General features: G+C 43.3%; 1 protein-coding gene across 1 annotated transcript in view; it reads left to right on the top strand.

Annotated features, from left to right (window-relative positions):
• The window catches only part of inpp5d (inositol polyphosphate-5-phosphatase D), a 161,232-nt gene that overhangs the window by 87,401 nt on the left and 56,219 nt on the right, over positions 1–17,612 (top strand). The window contains exons 15-18 of the mRNA XM_080185413.1: positions 1,760–1,898; positions 4,020–4,128; positions 8,620–8,708; positions 15,027–15,108. Of these exons, the coding sequence (XP_080041539.1) occupies positions 1,760–1,898; positions 4,020–4,128; positions 8,620–8,708; positions 15,027–15,108 (419 nt within the window). The remainder of the gene's footprint in view (positions 1–1,759; positions 1,899–4,019; positions 4,129–8,619; positions 8,709–15,026; positions 15,109–17,612) is intronic.

The raw sequence follows: 17,612 nt of genomic DNA, 5'->3' as shown, positions 1-17,612 counted from the left end.
AGACATACACAGGATCTTCCAGTTCTGCCTGCTGGTGGGATTTACCAGTACTGCTGAAGTCGGTGGAGTTTTGATGCCTCAGGAAGATATTTTCAGAGCACAATTAGAGATTTTGGGAAGTCTCTTTGGCTTAGCAAATAATCCTGTGAGTTGGGATTTAATCTCATTGTCAAACTCTTTGCAACTGATTTTCTATGTAGCTATGGCACTACGATAATACTCTTGCCTCTGAATTCAAAAGTCATGAGACTTAAGTCCCAGTGCAGAGACCTGAGAACAAAATGTAGTACTGAGGGAGTGCTGCAGTGCTGGAGATGCTGTTTTTTCAGTGGTACTAGAAGCCAATGCACCATCCGCTCTCAGGAATATGTAAAAGATCCCATGGTCCTATTAAAAGAATAAGGGAACTCTCTTGGTATTCTGGCCAATTTATCCTTCAACCGGCGTGACTGAAAAAACAGATGATCTCATTGCTGCATGTGGAAGCTTGCTGTGCCCAAACTCAATGTCTTTTTTCCCTACTAGTCATGATGTGGATGTGCTGGCGTTGGACTGGGGTAAACACAGTAAAAAGTCTGACAACACCAGGTTTTAGTCCAACCGATTTATTTGATAGTAAACGCACAAGCTTTCGAGGGGACTGCCTCTTCGTCAGGCCAGAACTCTCCATTCACCTGATGAAGAGGCAGTCCCCTCGAAAGCTTGTGAGTTTACTATCAAATAAATCGGTTGGACTAAAACCTGGTGTTGTCAGACTTTTTACTGTTTTTTCCCTACAACGGTGACTGCTTTCAAAAGTACTTAATTTGCTGTTGAGCACTATGGGATATCCTCAGAATCACCAAAGAACCCCTACAGTGAAGAATGAGGCCAGTCGGCCCATCACATCTGCACAAATCTCCAATAGAGCATTCTACCCAGACCCTATCCCTGCAACCTCATGCATTTACACCACTAATCCCCCCAACCTACATGTCCTTGGACATCAAACGATAATTTAACATGATTAATCAACCTAACTTCCACATCTTTGGAGTGTGGGAGAAAACCAGAGCACTTGGAGGAAACCCACACGTAAACACGGGCAGAACCTGCAAACTCCACACAGTCACCCAAAGCCGGAATCATAACTACGTTGTCAAAAATGTTGTAGAGATGCCAGTTTTTCTTTTATGGAAGCTGACTGAGCTATTACCATGCAATCAGTGCCTGCCCAAGACATCCCAATACATCTGGCTTCTGGGTCAGGGTTTCTGTCACTGGGGTTCAGTCACAAAATTGGCTGTGCTGCACTTCAGTCTGCTCACTGCTTAGTTCAGTGGTAAATACACCACCTGGAAATACATGGAGCAGCAAGCTCCCAGTCTCAGCCTCTTGCCATGCTTTGTCAAGTGACTTAATTTGGTCAGGGTGTCTGAATTCCTACAAAATGGAAAGTAAAAAAGATGAGAAGAAACATTTTTATGCAGCAGGTTTTTATGACCTGGAATGCAAATCCTGCTGTGGAAGCAGGCTGAATAATTACTTTTCAGAGCAAAATGGAATAAATATTTGAAAAACATTGCAGGGCTATGTGCGCAGAGCAGGGGAGTAGGATTAATTGGCTTGTCCTTACAAAAAACTGATGTGGGTATGATAGGCTGAATGTCCTCATCCTGTGCTGCTTGATTCGATGAACCCCAGAGCAAAGATGTTGGAGAAGGAAAACACCAAGGAATCTCTTTCTATTCTAATCTGTTCTATTTTTTTCCTTTGATAGACGGAACCAAAATTACATCAATATCTTGCGCTTTCTGAATCTCGGTGATAAGAAGTTAGGTCCATTTGATATCACTAATCGATTCACACACCTCTTCTGGCTTGGAGATTTGAACTACAGAGTGGAGCTTCCAACACAGGTCAGGACAGAGATTGTGTTATTCTTTATTGCCATTAAAGAGACAGTTGCACAAATCCCATTTTAGTGTATCTTTTCTAAAAGGGTGGAGTCATTTAGCCCAGTGTAATGCCTAATGGGAAGTGCAGAGAGCTGGGTTGGTGCCTCTAATCCAGTGTGTTTCCACCAATGTTCCCCAGAACACAAGATTTCCTGTGCATCCCAAATGTGCTCCACATAATGTTCAGGTCATTTGAAAATGGTACCAAATTTTTCAACTTTAAATTTAATGAAAATAATCATTCATTCAGTTGTGTTTTACTTTGCTGTGACTTTTGTTTTATGATATGTTTTATATCATGTGTATGGTGTGAGGGGAAGAGGGAGAAAGAGTTGGAGTCCCAGAGAATTTCATGCTATGTTATCGGGTTCCTTAACCAAAAAAAGGTTGAAAATCATTGCTTTCCTCACTTGAGTTGTGCATTATGTACAGCTGCCCTTCATCTCATTGCTAAACTGGACAGAAGTGAGGCATTTTACAAAATATCAGGGTGGATAATCAGGGTTGTGAATCTTCGGAACTCTGTTCTCCAGAGAGCTCTAGATGCTCAGTCAATGAACATATTCAAGACTGTGATTGAAAGACTTTTTGGGCACTAAGGAAATCAAAGGATATGGGGGAATGGTGGAACAGTGGAGGTGAGGTAGAAATTAATTCAGAATTTGATTAAATGGTGCTGCAGGCTTGATGGGCCACATGGTCTACTCCTGCTTCTATTTTTGATGTTCTTAAGAATATGCCAATGTGCGCGTGCGCGCACACACACACACACACACACACACACACACACACACACACACACACACACACACACACACACACACACACGCGACCACAGAGGGTATTTCATTTCTGAAAGGGAGAATACGATGCTCCTTAGAGGACAATAAATGCTCTCCAGTTGTAACAGTCAACCTTAAATTGTCATTATCAGAGGCCTGGAAACAAAGCTTTAGCAATGCAAATTGTGATGACACTATCTTGGGGGATAAGGTGGAGATGCCTAACAAAATAGAGGATGGATTTTCAGCCTTACTGCTGGTGGAATCTTGCATTCCAGCTGAAGCTGACCCCACCCCACCCCACCCCACCCCACCCCACCCCTCCCCTCCCCTCCCCTCCCCTCCCCTTAACCTCCATGACGAGTTCCCCAGCAGAGCCATGCAAATCACCATTGGGTGGGACTGGTAGATTCCACTGGCAGCCAATGGTAAGCCACTTCTGTCACCATGGAAAGAGCCAGAAAATCCCAGCAAGGGTCTTTCTATAAGGTCCCTAACCCTTGGTGAATTTCCCTGGTGGGTTTCTCCAGTGCATAACACTTACGCGATGAATGAAAGTGAAGCAAGAAAATTATAGTTCGTTCTGACATTGTAGAAATTTTGACTGGGGTCCCTAAAGAGTGCAGTGTTTGCCAAGATGATGAAGCATTGGGTATGGGACCTTGTTGTCCTCTTGATTGACCCATGATACATTTCCTAAAGAAAATCATGATGGGAGAAAGCTGTGCAGATCCCAGCTGGCTTTATAGCTAGCCTCAGTAACAGATGAGGATACAAAACTCCCAGTTTTCCTTCTCCTGATCAATGTCAAATGGCACCTACTGAAAAGCGCGCCTGTGTGTGTGGATGCTGAGTGAAGACAAGGTTGGACTTCACTGTGATGATCCATTTGCTGTAAAACAGCCTGCTGTTCGTATGCTTCAACTAACACATGAGTGGCCACTTGGCCGAGAGACTAAATGGAACCAAGGCCTGTGGAACGATGCCCCAGTAGGGGCTTGTGTCTCTGGGAGAAAATTGACAATATTGTCCTTCCAAACAATCATAATGCAAGTTTTTACACAAAATTCTTTCAGGCAGCATAATAAACAGCTTAATGATAATTTTGAGTTCATTGTAAACAATCAACTGGAACAACAATCCAAAACATTTAATTATTTCATATGGATTTTATGGGGCTATTTTTAAACATAAAAAATTAAATCCCTTTTCCTAAAATATATTAAAATTATTCCTCATCGTGGTAGGGCTTTCCAGTGCAAGATGACATTGTGATCCAACATTTCTTGATTTTGAGTAGGAGGCTGAGAATATTGTGGAGAAAATCAAGCAGCAACAGTACCAGGAATTACTGGCCAAGGACCAGCTGATCTTCGAGAAGAATGACAAGAAGATTTTCCTTCAATTCCGTAAGAATATGCAACAATAATCCAAGGGATGAAAAGCTGAGTCAAGGGCCTGAATCTGGGCCTGAGGGTGCATGGACCTCAGTGGACTTGAACCTGGGCCTCAGCCTAAGCCTCAAGGAAAGACATAATGAGCATTCTAAGCCTTTGTCGTCATACTTATACAAAGGCTGTGAATTAATTCCTCATGAGATTCCTTCTAATTGGATATTGTTCTCCTTGCGTCAATGTAGAAGACAATTTTTAGTAGTTTACTTATTACATATTGGGCAGATTAACATCAGTGTGAAATTTAGTATTAAGAAATAAGTGGTGATGCATTTTGTGGGGAAGAATTAGGGATCATGTACAGTAAATGGTGGAACTATGATAAATGAGATAAGTAGAAAGAATTAAGGATTAAAATATGCAAATTTTTTAAAGTGGGGCAGCAAGTTGATAAAGGTGTTTGAAAAAAGATGGGGTGGGGGGTGGGGAAACGATGACTCTGGAACTTAGAAATTTGAGCACACCCATATATAGACAGGGAGCATAACAATCCCCACAATAGAATGACCAGGGGTGCAGGTAATATTGGGCCTTAGCTAAATTACTACCAACTGTGCAAGCTGCAGGCATCTACTGGGGGTCTCGAGCAGCTCACCAGGGAAGATGATTGTACGGTGCAACACCAGCAATGGCCCTTATGTAAGCCCTAAGAATCAAAGAGCTGGGGTGGACTGGGTGTTTCCAGGACACAAGGTAACGATGCTCAGAGACTATGTTGGTAGCAGTGACCAGGATTCGAAAAACTGGGTCATGGTTGGCAATGACTGATGAGAATAGAGGTCTGGATTAGAACTAGAGCATTGAGGATTGATCCTAGTGAGCTAGTAGGTGGATGCAAGGTTGTGATAGGGTGAGGAGAGGTTTTTGACAGTAGTCTGTAGTTTAATGTGAAGTAAAAGCATGCCTCCGCCCAGTTCTATGTTCAGCATGATAACTTTTAAAAACTTACCTTGTTAATATAGTCCTTCAAGGCCCCATCAAACACTGATTACCTGTTGGGCCACAGGTTGTTTTCAGGCACGAGGCAGAAATTAAGCCCCTTATTTAAATATGCAAAGGACCTGATGCCTCATTTAGATGTGGACCCTGAATTTAGTGTAACACAGAGGTACAAATTACTATTAGACCAGAGTTAGCAATATCATGTACAGTTAGACACTGTTTTCACAAGAATTTAAGACCAGCAAAAGGTTATAGAAGAAATTCTCTCTGAATAAGATAATCTGAATGTTGGAAGGTTTTAGTAATGAGAAAAAGACAAGTCAATCTGCAACTCTTTCCATGAGGGCAAAAAAAGTTAGAAGAAAATCTGAGAGCTCAGAAATGAGACATTAAATAAAGAAATATGATTTCCACTAATTATGCAGTCACCAGTGAAAGGACATGAATTTAAAATAATCATCAAAAGAACAAAGGGAGAGGTTGGGAGAATTTCTTATGTGGGGTTGTGAAGCCATTGGATGGTCCATTAGAAACTGGTTGAAGCAAGATTATAGTTCTTCTATAGTAACTTTTAAAAATGAAATGAACAAATATTCAAAAAACATGATATGGGGGAAAAGAGCAGGATAGTTGAAGTAGATGGGTAATATTTTTCAGAGAACCCAGTGCAGGTGTGGAGGGCCAAATGGCCACTTTTTCTGGTTTAAAGTTCTGTGATTCAGACACTCAAGTTATTCAGAAATGAATCTATTCCAACATCGGGGATAGGTTTATTGCAGGAATGTTTATCTGAAGTATAGGGTGAGATGGAGGAAGCTTAGGTGTCAATAGAGGATCCACTGGAAATGAAGATAAAGGCCTGGATTTTCACTATGGATGTGGTATGCCAGACCAGCAGATTTCACCTCACCTGCTTTGGGGAAGAAAGTGCCCCAGGTGCTAACTTCATTTTGGGGATGAGGTGTGGGATGGAGAACTAAAGTGGATACAAGGGCTGCCAAGTGCTAAGGTGGATAGGTTAAAAGGCTTGTTGTGGTTGCCTGGGAACATTACTAGACCTTCACGTTCTTTCACCACCACCACCTCCCCAACCCCCACCCACCTCCTGCCCAACTCTACGTGCATTCATGCCAACCCACCCACCCCCATTGTCCCATGCCAATTTAGTACCAACATGAACCCTAAGCCACCATCCTTTGCCCTTGTTCCATAGCAGCCCACTTAGTATCATGGACAGACTTCAGGAATCATGCTAAGATGAAATAAAATATAATTTTAAACTCCATCACAGACTATATATTTTTATTTATACAGAAATATAAAACATAATTTATGAAAGTCCATTCAACATTTGACTCCTCTCAAGTGCTTAATTCCTTTTAAAAAGCAAATGCTTGTGCTCATAACCCCACAATAAAGGCAGCCATTCCTTTAATGTCTTCATTGAGCTGTCAATAAAACTGTTCTTGCAGCCCTCCACTGTGATAATGATAGGTTGTGGAAAGCACTCAAGCATTAATAATGTAATAATAATAACACTTTGAGTTAGATCAATAAACAGCTATTGAAACTGTTGGAACAGAATCCTTTAATCTCTCAAACAGAGTGAGGCAGTTTTTCTTTCAATTTTTAAAGGAAAAGCTAGCCACTTAGATAAATTGACAGCTTGACAGTTCTACACATCCTATCTGCCCTTCACAAACATTCACAACTTCTCTAAAGATTCATAACTCCCACATTGCGGGATGAGGCCTTTGCTCCAGTGACAATGGGATTTTGTTTGGACTCAGCACTGAGTATAAATGGCCCTGCTATGTTTGGGTTCCCCACATGTAGGAATGACATCCTGGGCCTGTTGCCATCCCTGGCGAAATTGGTTTCTGCTACATATGAGAGCGGGAGTTCCGGATTTGGGACCTGTCTTCTATTTTGGATATGCTGTTCACAAGTCCAAGTATCATTTTTAGTTTGGAAATGGTCTGGGGCACAGAAGAGAGCTAAATGCTTTAAATATTTAAAAAAAATTTTAATATTTACATGTCTTAATTTCCTCCTACAATCCAAAGGTATGTGGGTAGGTGGATTAGCCATAATAAATATGTGGGATTACAGGCATAGGGCCGAAGGGAGGGCCTGAATGGGAAGCTCTTTCAGAGCATTAGTGCAGATTCAATGCGCCAAATGGCTTCTTTCAGCACTGTAGTGATTCTGTGGTTCTGTGACTACCTGGTGTGGTGCAATACCATGTAGTCTAGAATGTCTACATTTTAAATAATGGTCTTTAAAGGTCTGAGAGGAGAAGCATTAGAGATCAGCATCAGCCTTCCCAATTTAGACAGCAGAAAATCAACTGAAGCAGCATTAAAGTTACATAATGCAATTAACATCATAAAATATCCTGCTGCTTGACATGAGCATAAACAAACTGATACCGAGCCAAGGGAGAAAATGCTAGGGCAAAACCTGAGTCAAAGCTCCAGGTCTTAACAGGTGTTTTAAAGGAGGGGAGAGAGATGGATAAGCAGAGAAGTAATTGGTGGAAGGTGGGTTCCTGGACCTGAACACTGTCCAATAAAGTGTACAAGTAGGATGCTTCCTGCCCAGGCATCCAAAGAGTCGATGGGTAGTGCATCCCCTCAGATCACAGCAACCCCCAGCCATTTAACACTCCAGAGAGATGGAGATGGGACTTTGACACCCCATTTGGGTAAAAGTCTCGCCCCAGAGATCTGACTCCAATTTGATTGGCCAACAGCTCTTTCGTCCCAGCAATGTCAATAATCATAGATTCAAAGTCCTGGAGTCCAGAAACAGGCAAGTGAGGAGAGTTACACAGTGAAGAGGATAGTGAGGGCCCAGGGTGGGTTGGGAGAGAGGAGTAGGGGTCTTGATGGAGAAACCAGGGGAGGAAGGAGCACTATGAGGATCTGACTTTGGAGCAGGTACCTGATGCAGAAAGGGAGGAGGGTGGCAGGAAGGCATCTGGGAATTTTTGGGGGCCACCATGACTGGTCGGAGAAGGGCTCACCTGGGCACAGGCCTTGGCTCTATCAGCTTTTGCAGCAGAAATCAGTGCTGAGATTCAGTGTTGAGCTTTACTTCTTACTATCTTACAGTGAGGAATGAAAGCAGTGTCTTTTGAGAGGGAATGTGTAGAGGAGGTGACTCACAGTTCAAAACTCACAGTTTTGAATCTAGCACAATACTTGGCAGAACATAGTTACAGGGTGAACATTTCACACCTCTGGATATGTTGGAGCTCTGCCTTGCGTTCACTTTGAGTACCCTACTTTTGACAGCCTGTCTGAGCTCTGATCACTTTGCCAAGGGATGCAAGAAACCCTCCCTGATTCACTGAGCTCATGAGCTGGCGGTGACCAGAGGCCAAGCTTGAGATAAGAGATAACTTGACACATTGGACCATTCTGTATCATGTCAGGGTATTGGACCAGGAAGGCAAAAAGTGGGAAATAATGTAATCATTGCATTTTTTTCCTACTGCAGAGGAAGAAGAGATCACCTTCCCTCCAACATACCGTTATGACCGTGATAGTAGAGACATGTACAACTACATCAAGCAGAAAGCCACTGGAGTGAGTATCAACAATCATTCCTCCCAGTACAATTTTTTTCATGTAAATTTTGTATCTGCCAAGATGCATAGTGTCATACCAGTACACCATGATTATTTAATTGATACAGATCATGATTTTGATGCAAGGTAAAGCTCCTTCTACATTGTCCCAAAACATGATTCAGATCTATTTGCCAAATGGTACCCACACTGGACCAATGTGAAGATTTCTGTTTCTCACATCTACCCTCTGTTAGTCACTCACCTCCCCAATCAATGACCTCCATTATCTAGAAAGATAAGGAGCCTTGGAAAATCATACACTTCAAATTCTATATTTTTCCTCTCATTCCATGATGTCCTTCACACTGGGCAGCAACAGACCAATCAGAACCCCTAACCCTAACTGGAGAAAAGACATGTCTTTGGATCTTAGTATAAGATCACCTCTTGTCTGTTCTCTATTATTTTCCTATTCTATCTCCTTCTCAATCTCCTGGGTCCTCTACTCAATGATTGTAAAGTGTTGCTCAGATCTAGCCTTCTGAGTCACCCGCTCACAGCAGTGCAACACAATGGACAGGATTTTCCCTGTAGGTTTCTGAATCCCACGACAGGCTGAAAGACGAACTTGCAACTTAGAAGCAGGAGTAGGCTACTTAGCCCTCATGCCTGCTCTGTCATTCAGTAAAATCATGACTGATCTGATTGTGTCCTCAACTCCACAGTTCCACTTATCCCCAATAATCTTTCACTCCCTTGCTGATCGAGAATCTATCTTGATCTGCCTCAAAGACTTTGCTTCCACTTCCTTTTGAGGAAGAGAGTTCTAAAGGCTCACAACCCACTGAAAGAAAACATTTCTCCTAATCTCTATCTTAAATGAGCAACCCCTTACCCTTAGATTCAAGATGCTGGTTCTAGACCCTGGTCCACAAGAGGACACAATCTCTCTATATCCACCCTGTCAAGACCCCTCAGGATCTTCTACGTTTCAATTAAGTCACCATGTAAGTCCAGTCTAACCTTTCCTTATAAGACAACACACCCATTCCAAGTATTAGCCTGGTAAACCTTCTCTAAATTTTTCCAACACATTTATATTCTTCCTTAAATAAGGAAACCAATACTGTACACAATACTCCAGATGTGGTCTCACCAATGCTCTGTATAACTAAAGCCTAACCTCCCTATATGTATTCAATTTGTATTCAATTCTCCTTGCAATAAATAATAATATTTTCTTACCTTTCCTAATTGTTTGCTGTTCCTGCATACTAATTTTTAGCGATTCATGCATTACGACACCCAGATTCCTGTGTATTTTGGAGCCTTGCAATCTCTCACCATTTAGATAATATGCTTCTCTTTAATTCTTCCTGCCAAAATGGACAATTTTACATTTTACCAGATCTTTGCCCATTCACTTCAACTATCTATATCCCTTTGTAGTTTCCCTATGTGTTCTTCACAACTTACTTTCCTACATATCTTTGTCATCAACAAATTTAGCTAACCCACCTTTGGTCCATTCATCCACGTTATTTATGTAAATTGTAAAATGTTGAGGCTCCAACACTCATCCCTGTGGCACATAATTTGTTACATCTTGCCAATAGAAAAAGTCCAATTTATGCCTACTCTTTGCTTCCTGTTAGCTAACTAAACTTCCGTCCATGCCAATATGTTACCCCATACACAACTGAAGCACCTGGAGGAAAGCCATGCAGACACGGAAAGAACGTCCACACACAACAATCTGAGCCAGGAATCAAACAGTCAAACCCGGGTTGCTGGTGCTGTGAGGCAGCAGTGCTAACCATTGTGCCATCAGACATGTAAAAAATATAGTGAAAATATACATGTAAAAATATACATTATATATATATGTATAACGTACACATAAAAAATTTTGCCATCAAATTGTGCCCGTTTTCAGGCGCGGAAACTTGGTAAAGTTGGGCATGAGGCAAGAAGCGCGATCTGCAACTGCCTCCGTGGCTGTTCCCCCTTTACCAATGGCTGAAAATGGCAGCAATTGGGATCTCGCTGGCAATTTAAATGCATTTGAATGCATTTAAATTGAATTAATGGGCTGGATGCCCATTACCAGCACTTTCTCCTTTACCACCACATTCACCCATCCAAATTCGGTGTGAAACAGACATGGTATGCAAAGGTCTGATTTGGGCACTCCAGCTTCTGAGGGGGTAAGTTCAAACTTTCAGCGGCTGTCTGATTCAGATTGGTGGTGGTGGTGGGAGGAGGTGGGTCAGATGGCTCTCTGGGACGGGGTGCAGGGAGGCAGTTCAGATGGTTGTCTGGTGAGTGGGAGGGAGGTGGGTCAGATGCTCTCTGGCGGAGGGAAGGGCGGCGGGTCAGATGGCTCTCTGATGGGGGGGGCGCGGAGGAAGGGAGGCAAGTCAGATCGCTCTCTGGTGGGTGGGGGGGTGCGAATCAGATCGTTTTCTGGTGGGGGGGTGAGGGAGAGTCCACTACCACTCTGGGTGCAATCTGTGGAGGAGGAAGGGAGGTCCGCTGCCATTCTGCAGGCAATCAGTCTCAGTAGCAGTGGAGGTAGCGGGGAATAAGGGAACAGTTATGTTATGGTGATGGGTAATATCTGTGAGGACCAGGGGGAAGGCATTACCTGGTCTGGGAGCAATGTGGCAGGGGAGCGTTTTTCTATTTTACTGCATGTGCGCAGCTGAAGGCTCCAATCGGAGCTGCAGGGTTTTAGACGTGATAAGCCCTGCCCACAAGTTTGTGCAGCGCAATTTGGAATCACTGACATTTTTACACACAGAGTGTGTATGGGGGTGCCGGAGAGCGGTCTAAAAGTTGAAGCTGAAACACTCCCAGATTCAAGTCCATCCAATACTTAGAATCAAAGTGGTAAAATCAGGCCCTGTGCCACCATTCTTGCACAATTATATGCTTTTTCTTTACATTTAATACTACCTTTAACTTTTTTAATTAATCATCAATGGTGGGTCCACCCTTGGATGTTTTTCCTTCCCAGTGGAATGTATCAATTCTGTGTATTCTGAAATATCATTTTATATATCTGCCACTACATCTCTATTGACCCATCCCTTCATCTAATTTGTCAGTCCATTTTACCTAGCTCTGCTTTCATGCCATCATATTTGGCCTTATTTAAGTTTAAAATATTAGTCTTAGACTCACTCTTCTCTCCCTCAAACTGAATGTAAAATTCAATCATATTATGATCACTGCTACTTAGGAACATCTTCACTATGATGTCATTAATTAATCCTGTCACATTTCATAATACCAGGTAAAGTATAGACTGCTCTCTGGTTAGCTCCAGAATGTGATGTTCTCAGAAATTATCTGAAAAATAGTCTATGAACTCTTCATCTAGCTTACCTTTGACAGTCTGATTTTTTTCAGCTTAAATATAGATTAAAATCCCCTATGATTATCATGGTTTCTTACAAAAAAGTTCCCACTATTTTTTCTTTTATATTCTGTGGGTACTACTAGGGGTCCTGTACACCACTCCGACAAGTTATCTCTTGTCATTATAATTTCTCACTTCTACCCAAACCACTTCTACGTCCAGATCTCTTGAAACTTATGTCATCCCTCTCTTTGTGCTAATGCCACCATTAATTAACTGAGCCATCCTTCCACCTTTTCTCAGATTCCTGTCCTTCCTAAATGTATGCTTCTAAATTCAGGTAACCAATCTACGTCCTCCTGTAGTCATGTGTCTGTAATGGCTATTAGATTGGTCATACTTGTTTCTATTTGCTCTATCAGTTCATCTGTTTTGTTTCAAATGCTACATGCATTCAGATACAGATCCTTTAGTTTTGTCCTTTTATTTATCACCTCTAGCCTTCTCTGCTGATTTACTCTTTGGTTTTTACTCTCTGTCACTTCCTGTTGAGGTCTGTTTACCATTTCTCACATTAATACCTTCTCTCCTGCCTCGTCTCTTTGATTTACCAAATCTTTCCAAATGGGATCCCTTGCCTCCACTATTTAGTTTAAAATCACCTCTAGTGCCCTAATTGTGTGGCTTGCTAGAACACTGGTCCCAGCACAGTTCAGGTGTCGACCATTTCAAAGATTCCACCCCCAATGAAGGAGACGATGGCCTAGTGGTATTGTGGTATTATCGCTGGACTAGTAATCCAGAAATTAACGAATGTTCTGGAGACCTGGGTTCGAATCCTGCTACGGCAGACGGTACAGTTTGATTTCAATAAGAATTAAGAATTTGCTGATGACATGAAACCATTATCAATTGTCAGTAAAACTCATCTGGTCCACTAACATCCTTCAGGGAAGAAAATGATGTGTGAGGAGAGATTGACTAGATTAGGATTGTTTTAGGGCAGCATGATGGCACAGTGGTTAACACTGCTGCCTCACAGTGCCAGAGACCTGGGTTTGATTCCGGTCGTACGTCACTATCTGTTCGGAGTCTGGACTTTCTTCCTTTGTCTGCGTGGATTTCCTCCCATGGTCCAAAGATATGCGGGTTAGGTGGATTCACCATGCTAAATTGACTCTAGTGTAGGGGGTTTAGCAGGGTAAATATGTGGGTTACGGGAATAGGGCCTGGGTGGATTGTGGTTGGTGCAGACCCGATGGGCCAAATGGCCTCCTTCTGCACTGTAGGGATTCTGTGAATATCCCCACTACTGGTGCAATGCCAACAAACTGGAACCCACTTCTCCGTCAAGCGTTTTGGAGCCATACATTTATCTTCCTAATTTTATTTTCCCTATGCCAATTTGCACATGGTTAATAATCTTTGGAGTGTTACTGTTGAGATTCTGTCTTTTTTAATTTGGTGCCCAGCTCCTCATACTGTCTTTGCAGGACTTCCTTTGTGATGCCTGTGCTGTTGGTACTTAAATGGACCATGACCACTGAATCCTCTACTATTCTCTCCCTCAAACTAAATGCAAAATTCAGTCATATTACTGAATATCCCACTGCAAGTTCTTCTCAAATTCTGAGCAGCTATCCTTAACCCTGCACAGGACAGACAGTACAGTTATCTAAACCCATGCTCTTGACTGCAGAAAATAGCACTTATTACCTTTACTATACAGTCTCTGATCACCAGCACATTCCTCTTCATCTCCCCCACTTGAGTGGCATCCTTTCCCCCGACAGCACTGTCAGTCCGCTCATCCATCTTGCAGCCCTTCTCCTCATACACGTAGGTGGCAGGCACCTCGTATCAGTTGGCAAAGTAAGGGGCTGAAGCTCCTTCACTTGATCTTAAGTGGCCACTAATTAGCTTTGTCAGCTACTCACTACGTGCAGACAGTTAGCCCTGCTGCATCACCCTCACCCCACCTCCGGGAAAATGACCTTTGGGCAGGATGGAACCAAGGAACCAATGTGCTTGCTGGCACAGCTATTTATAGCTCACCACCTCCCTTTCCAGCCCTGATTGGGATTAAAATTAAATCCCACTATATTTAATAATTCCATGAATTCAAGATTTTCCTACATCTGTGAACAAGTGAGATGGCTCTGAATACACAATAGCCCAATGTTTGGAGGAGAACTTTGGCCGCTCTCAACAGCAACTCGCATTTATGCCTCAAAGTACTAAGCAGCTCTTCACAGGAGAGTTAGAGTCATAGAGGTATACAGCACAGAATAAGGCCCTTCAGCCCATCACATCTGCACCAGTCAAAGACAGATCACTTAACAATTCTAATCAAATTTCCCAGCACTTGGCCTACAGTCTTGTATGCCTTGGCATTGCAAGTGCACTTCTAAATACTTCTTAAATGTTATGAGGGTCTCTGCCTTGATTATCCTTTGAGGCAGTGAGTTCCAGATTCCCACTATCTTTTGGATGATAAAGTTATTCCTCACATCTCATCTGAACCTCCTGCTCCTTACCTTAAATCTATGCCCCCAAGTCATTGATCCCTCCACCAAGGGGAAAGGTTTCTTCCAGACTACTCTATCTCTGCCCCTATCTATGGTCTATCAAAAAAAACAACACCAGCCACATATTAGGACAGCTGACAAAGGACTGTGGGTCAAAGGAGTACATTATAAGAAACATCTTCAAGGAGGAGCAAGAGTCAAAAGGGAAGCTTTAAGGAGGGAATTCCAATGTTTAAGGCGTGGCCAACAGTGACGGAGCAATTAAAGTCGTGGATGCACAAGCGACCAGAATAGGATATGCATCGACATTTTGGAGGGTTGGAGAGAGATCTCAGATAGAGTACTGGGATGAAATAGCCCAGGGGACAACGGGGTGAATAAAGAGTGGTACTCTGCCAAGGGGTTGTTCTGCATGCTTGGTAATTAATTATTCTCTTCTCAGCTAAAGTATAATCTGCCGTCTTGGTGTGATCGAGTGCTGTGGAAAAGCTACCCCAACGTTCATGTCATGTGTCAGTCTTACGGTAAGGAGGATTTGTTTATTGATGATATTGTCTAAGCTGGAACTGCTTCCATTTAACTGCGGGAGATTTATAATGTCCTCCTCTTGCTAAGGGTGCAGAGAGTCCATACAGTCTAAAACTGCCCTCTGCAATGTCAATGTTTAAAATAAAATCTAGCATGAAACAATCATGTGGGCCCTTCTCACTACTAACCAAAAGGTCCTGTGAGCAAGGACACAAACACACCAGTGAACACACATACTCCTGTGCACAACTTTTCCATTTGCATAAAGTAACGCAGATGTGAATATCATACATTGCATATGCAGACATTGAAGGAGCTCAGCTACCTCAGGCACTGCCATCTTTCCCAGATGTGGTTCCGTTGATAGCATTCATTTGGAGAAGGTCATGGTGTGATGGTGTAGTGGTTATGTCATGTGCATGGGTTTAAATCCCATCATGGCAGCTGCTAAAGAAGACAATGGCAAAACCACTGCATTTTGTCAAACATTATCATGGACCAACCTAGTGGAAGTCCATGGTTGCCAGTACTCTCATAGAGAAGGAGGAGGACCAACTATAGTGTTTTGATTTGCCAAAGCAACAAGGGTCTGATTAATTTCTGAAATTAGGCTCTCATATTTTCACCCTAGCTTCACCCATTGACTACATGATGGGTTTGGAATGGATCTCTATTATGGAGTGATCTCTTCTCACACCTTCCCCTTTGCCTGCTCTATTGCCAGCATCCAGGAGCGGAGTGGAGTAGAGTAGCAGTGGGGGGGGTTCCCTCTCTCTCACACACATTGCCATATTACGGGGGGAAGGCAATGATTACCAATACACACATTCTACTATCACATTTTGTGCTCTTGAGCTACATATTAGCCGCCTAACTCAGCTTCTTAATATGAGGTGAGATGGCTCTCATGTTGCCAGTGAGATTATGAGAAGTGATACTCCATGCTGGAATTTATCACTGGGAGGTGATCATTAATAAATCCACAACAATGCACTTCACAGCAGCGATAATAGAAAATTTCAGCTCTTAAAATCCCCAATAAGGGAATGCTCCAACTCTCAGCAACCCATCCACTGCAGCTTCTGCAAACATCATTAAAGGGGCACACCGGCTCTGATGAGAAATGACTCTACTTAAAGGAACTCCACTTAAGTGATTCCACTTAAAGGAACAATACAACTCTCAGCAATGATCCCAGCATGGGAAGGCAGAAGAGTCCTAATAAAGAAATATTACAACAACAACTTATATTTCAATAACACCTTTAAGGTAACAAAAAATTGCAAGATGCTTACTTAATATAACAACAGAAAATGCTGGATAAACTCAGCAGGTCTGAGGAGAGAAACAGTGATCATGATTCTCCCAAATGTGCTGAACTGGTGGGAAAACTGTTCTAAATCCTGACTGTTTTGTCAGTTCAGCTTCTCACCCGAATCTCGGCACTCTATGCACTGCAGAGGTCCCAGTTGTAAATATCATTAAAAACCCAGGGGGATGGAATCTATTCATGCCAGAGTCTGACAGCTCTGAAACTCTGCGCATTTGCAGTGGTCCCAATCTGCCAGACTTCCTATTTGCTGACCAGCCCAGGACCACCGCAGTGCTGCCCCTCCAACCCTCCCCATGGACCAACTGCAGCCCTCACAGCAATTCCTGGGCCAGCCCTGACCCACCCCCCCCTCATTCTGGAGCGCCCTTATGCACATCCCCCCCAGCAGTGGTGATCCCCCCTCCCCCACAAGCCCCAGAGTCAGTCCCCCCGCCCCCAGGAGGCAGCCCCTCCCCACCCAACAGAACACCTCCTTCCCCCTCCACAATCGCTGCTCTCTCTCCATTCCAGACTGGTCCTGTATGCAGAGTGGCAACGGGAGCTCCTACCTCCACTGATTGTTCCTGGCCATGCCCACAATAGGCCCTGCCCCCTTGGTACTGTCCAATGCCTGGTGGGCAGTGCCAAGATGCCCACTGGACATGGGCACTTTGCCCCTTGGACAGTACTAGAGGCACAGGCTGGCACTGCCAGAGGGCACCACCCTCATTGCCCAACCCCTTCCGGGCCCCTGATTGCCCTCCCTTTATTCCAGCGGGGTCTCCCGAACATGGGGAGTTAGTCTGAACCCCACTGGAATGAAGTACTCCTGGTGGGGTGGGAGATTCGATCGGGACCTGGAAGTTCCTGATTATGACCTGCTAAACATATTTAAAATACATTCAAAAAAGATTCAAGTTGCTTACCTGCCTTTCTGCTGATTTCCAGCGTGGTCTGACCAGTGACTGTCTGCCTTCCCTGGGAGATGTGCATGTGTTCCAAGCACATGCACAAATCCTGGTACAAGGCCAGTAACGTGCATCTCCCACCTTGACCCACCAAAAAAGTTGTGGGTCGCGATGAGAGAATTGCGGCCAGTGTTATTGTTTTGGATATGAATGATCCTTTATGGGACCAATTGGCCTCCTCTTGTCCCCATCATTCAGCTCATCTCCCACTTCCTATACA

Source organism: Carcharhinus amblyrhynchos, chromosome 3 (genome assembly GCF_965287045.1).
Source record: "Carcharhinus amblyrhynchos chromosome 3, sCarAmb.v2.hapA, whole genome shotgun sequence".
NCBI classification, from domain to species: Eukaryota; Metazoa; Chordata; class Chondrichthyes; order Carcharhiniformes; family Carcharhinidae; genus Carcharhinus; species Carcharhinus amblyrhynchos.
Note: the sequence above shows the minus strand (reverse complement) of the source record. Positions and strands in the feature narration are given on the sequence as shown.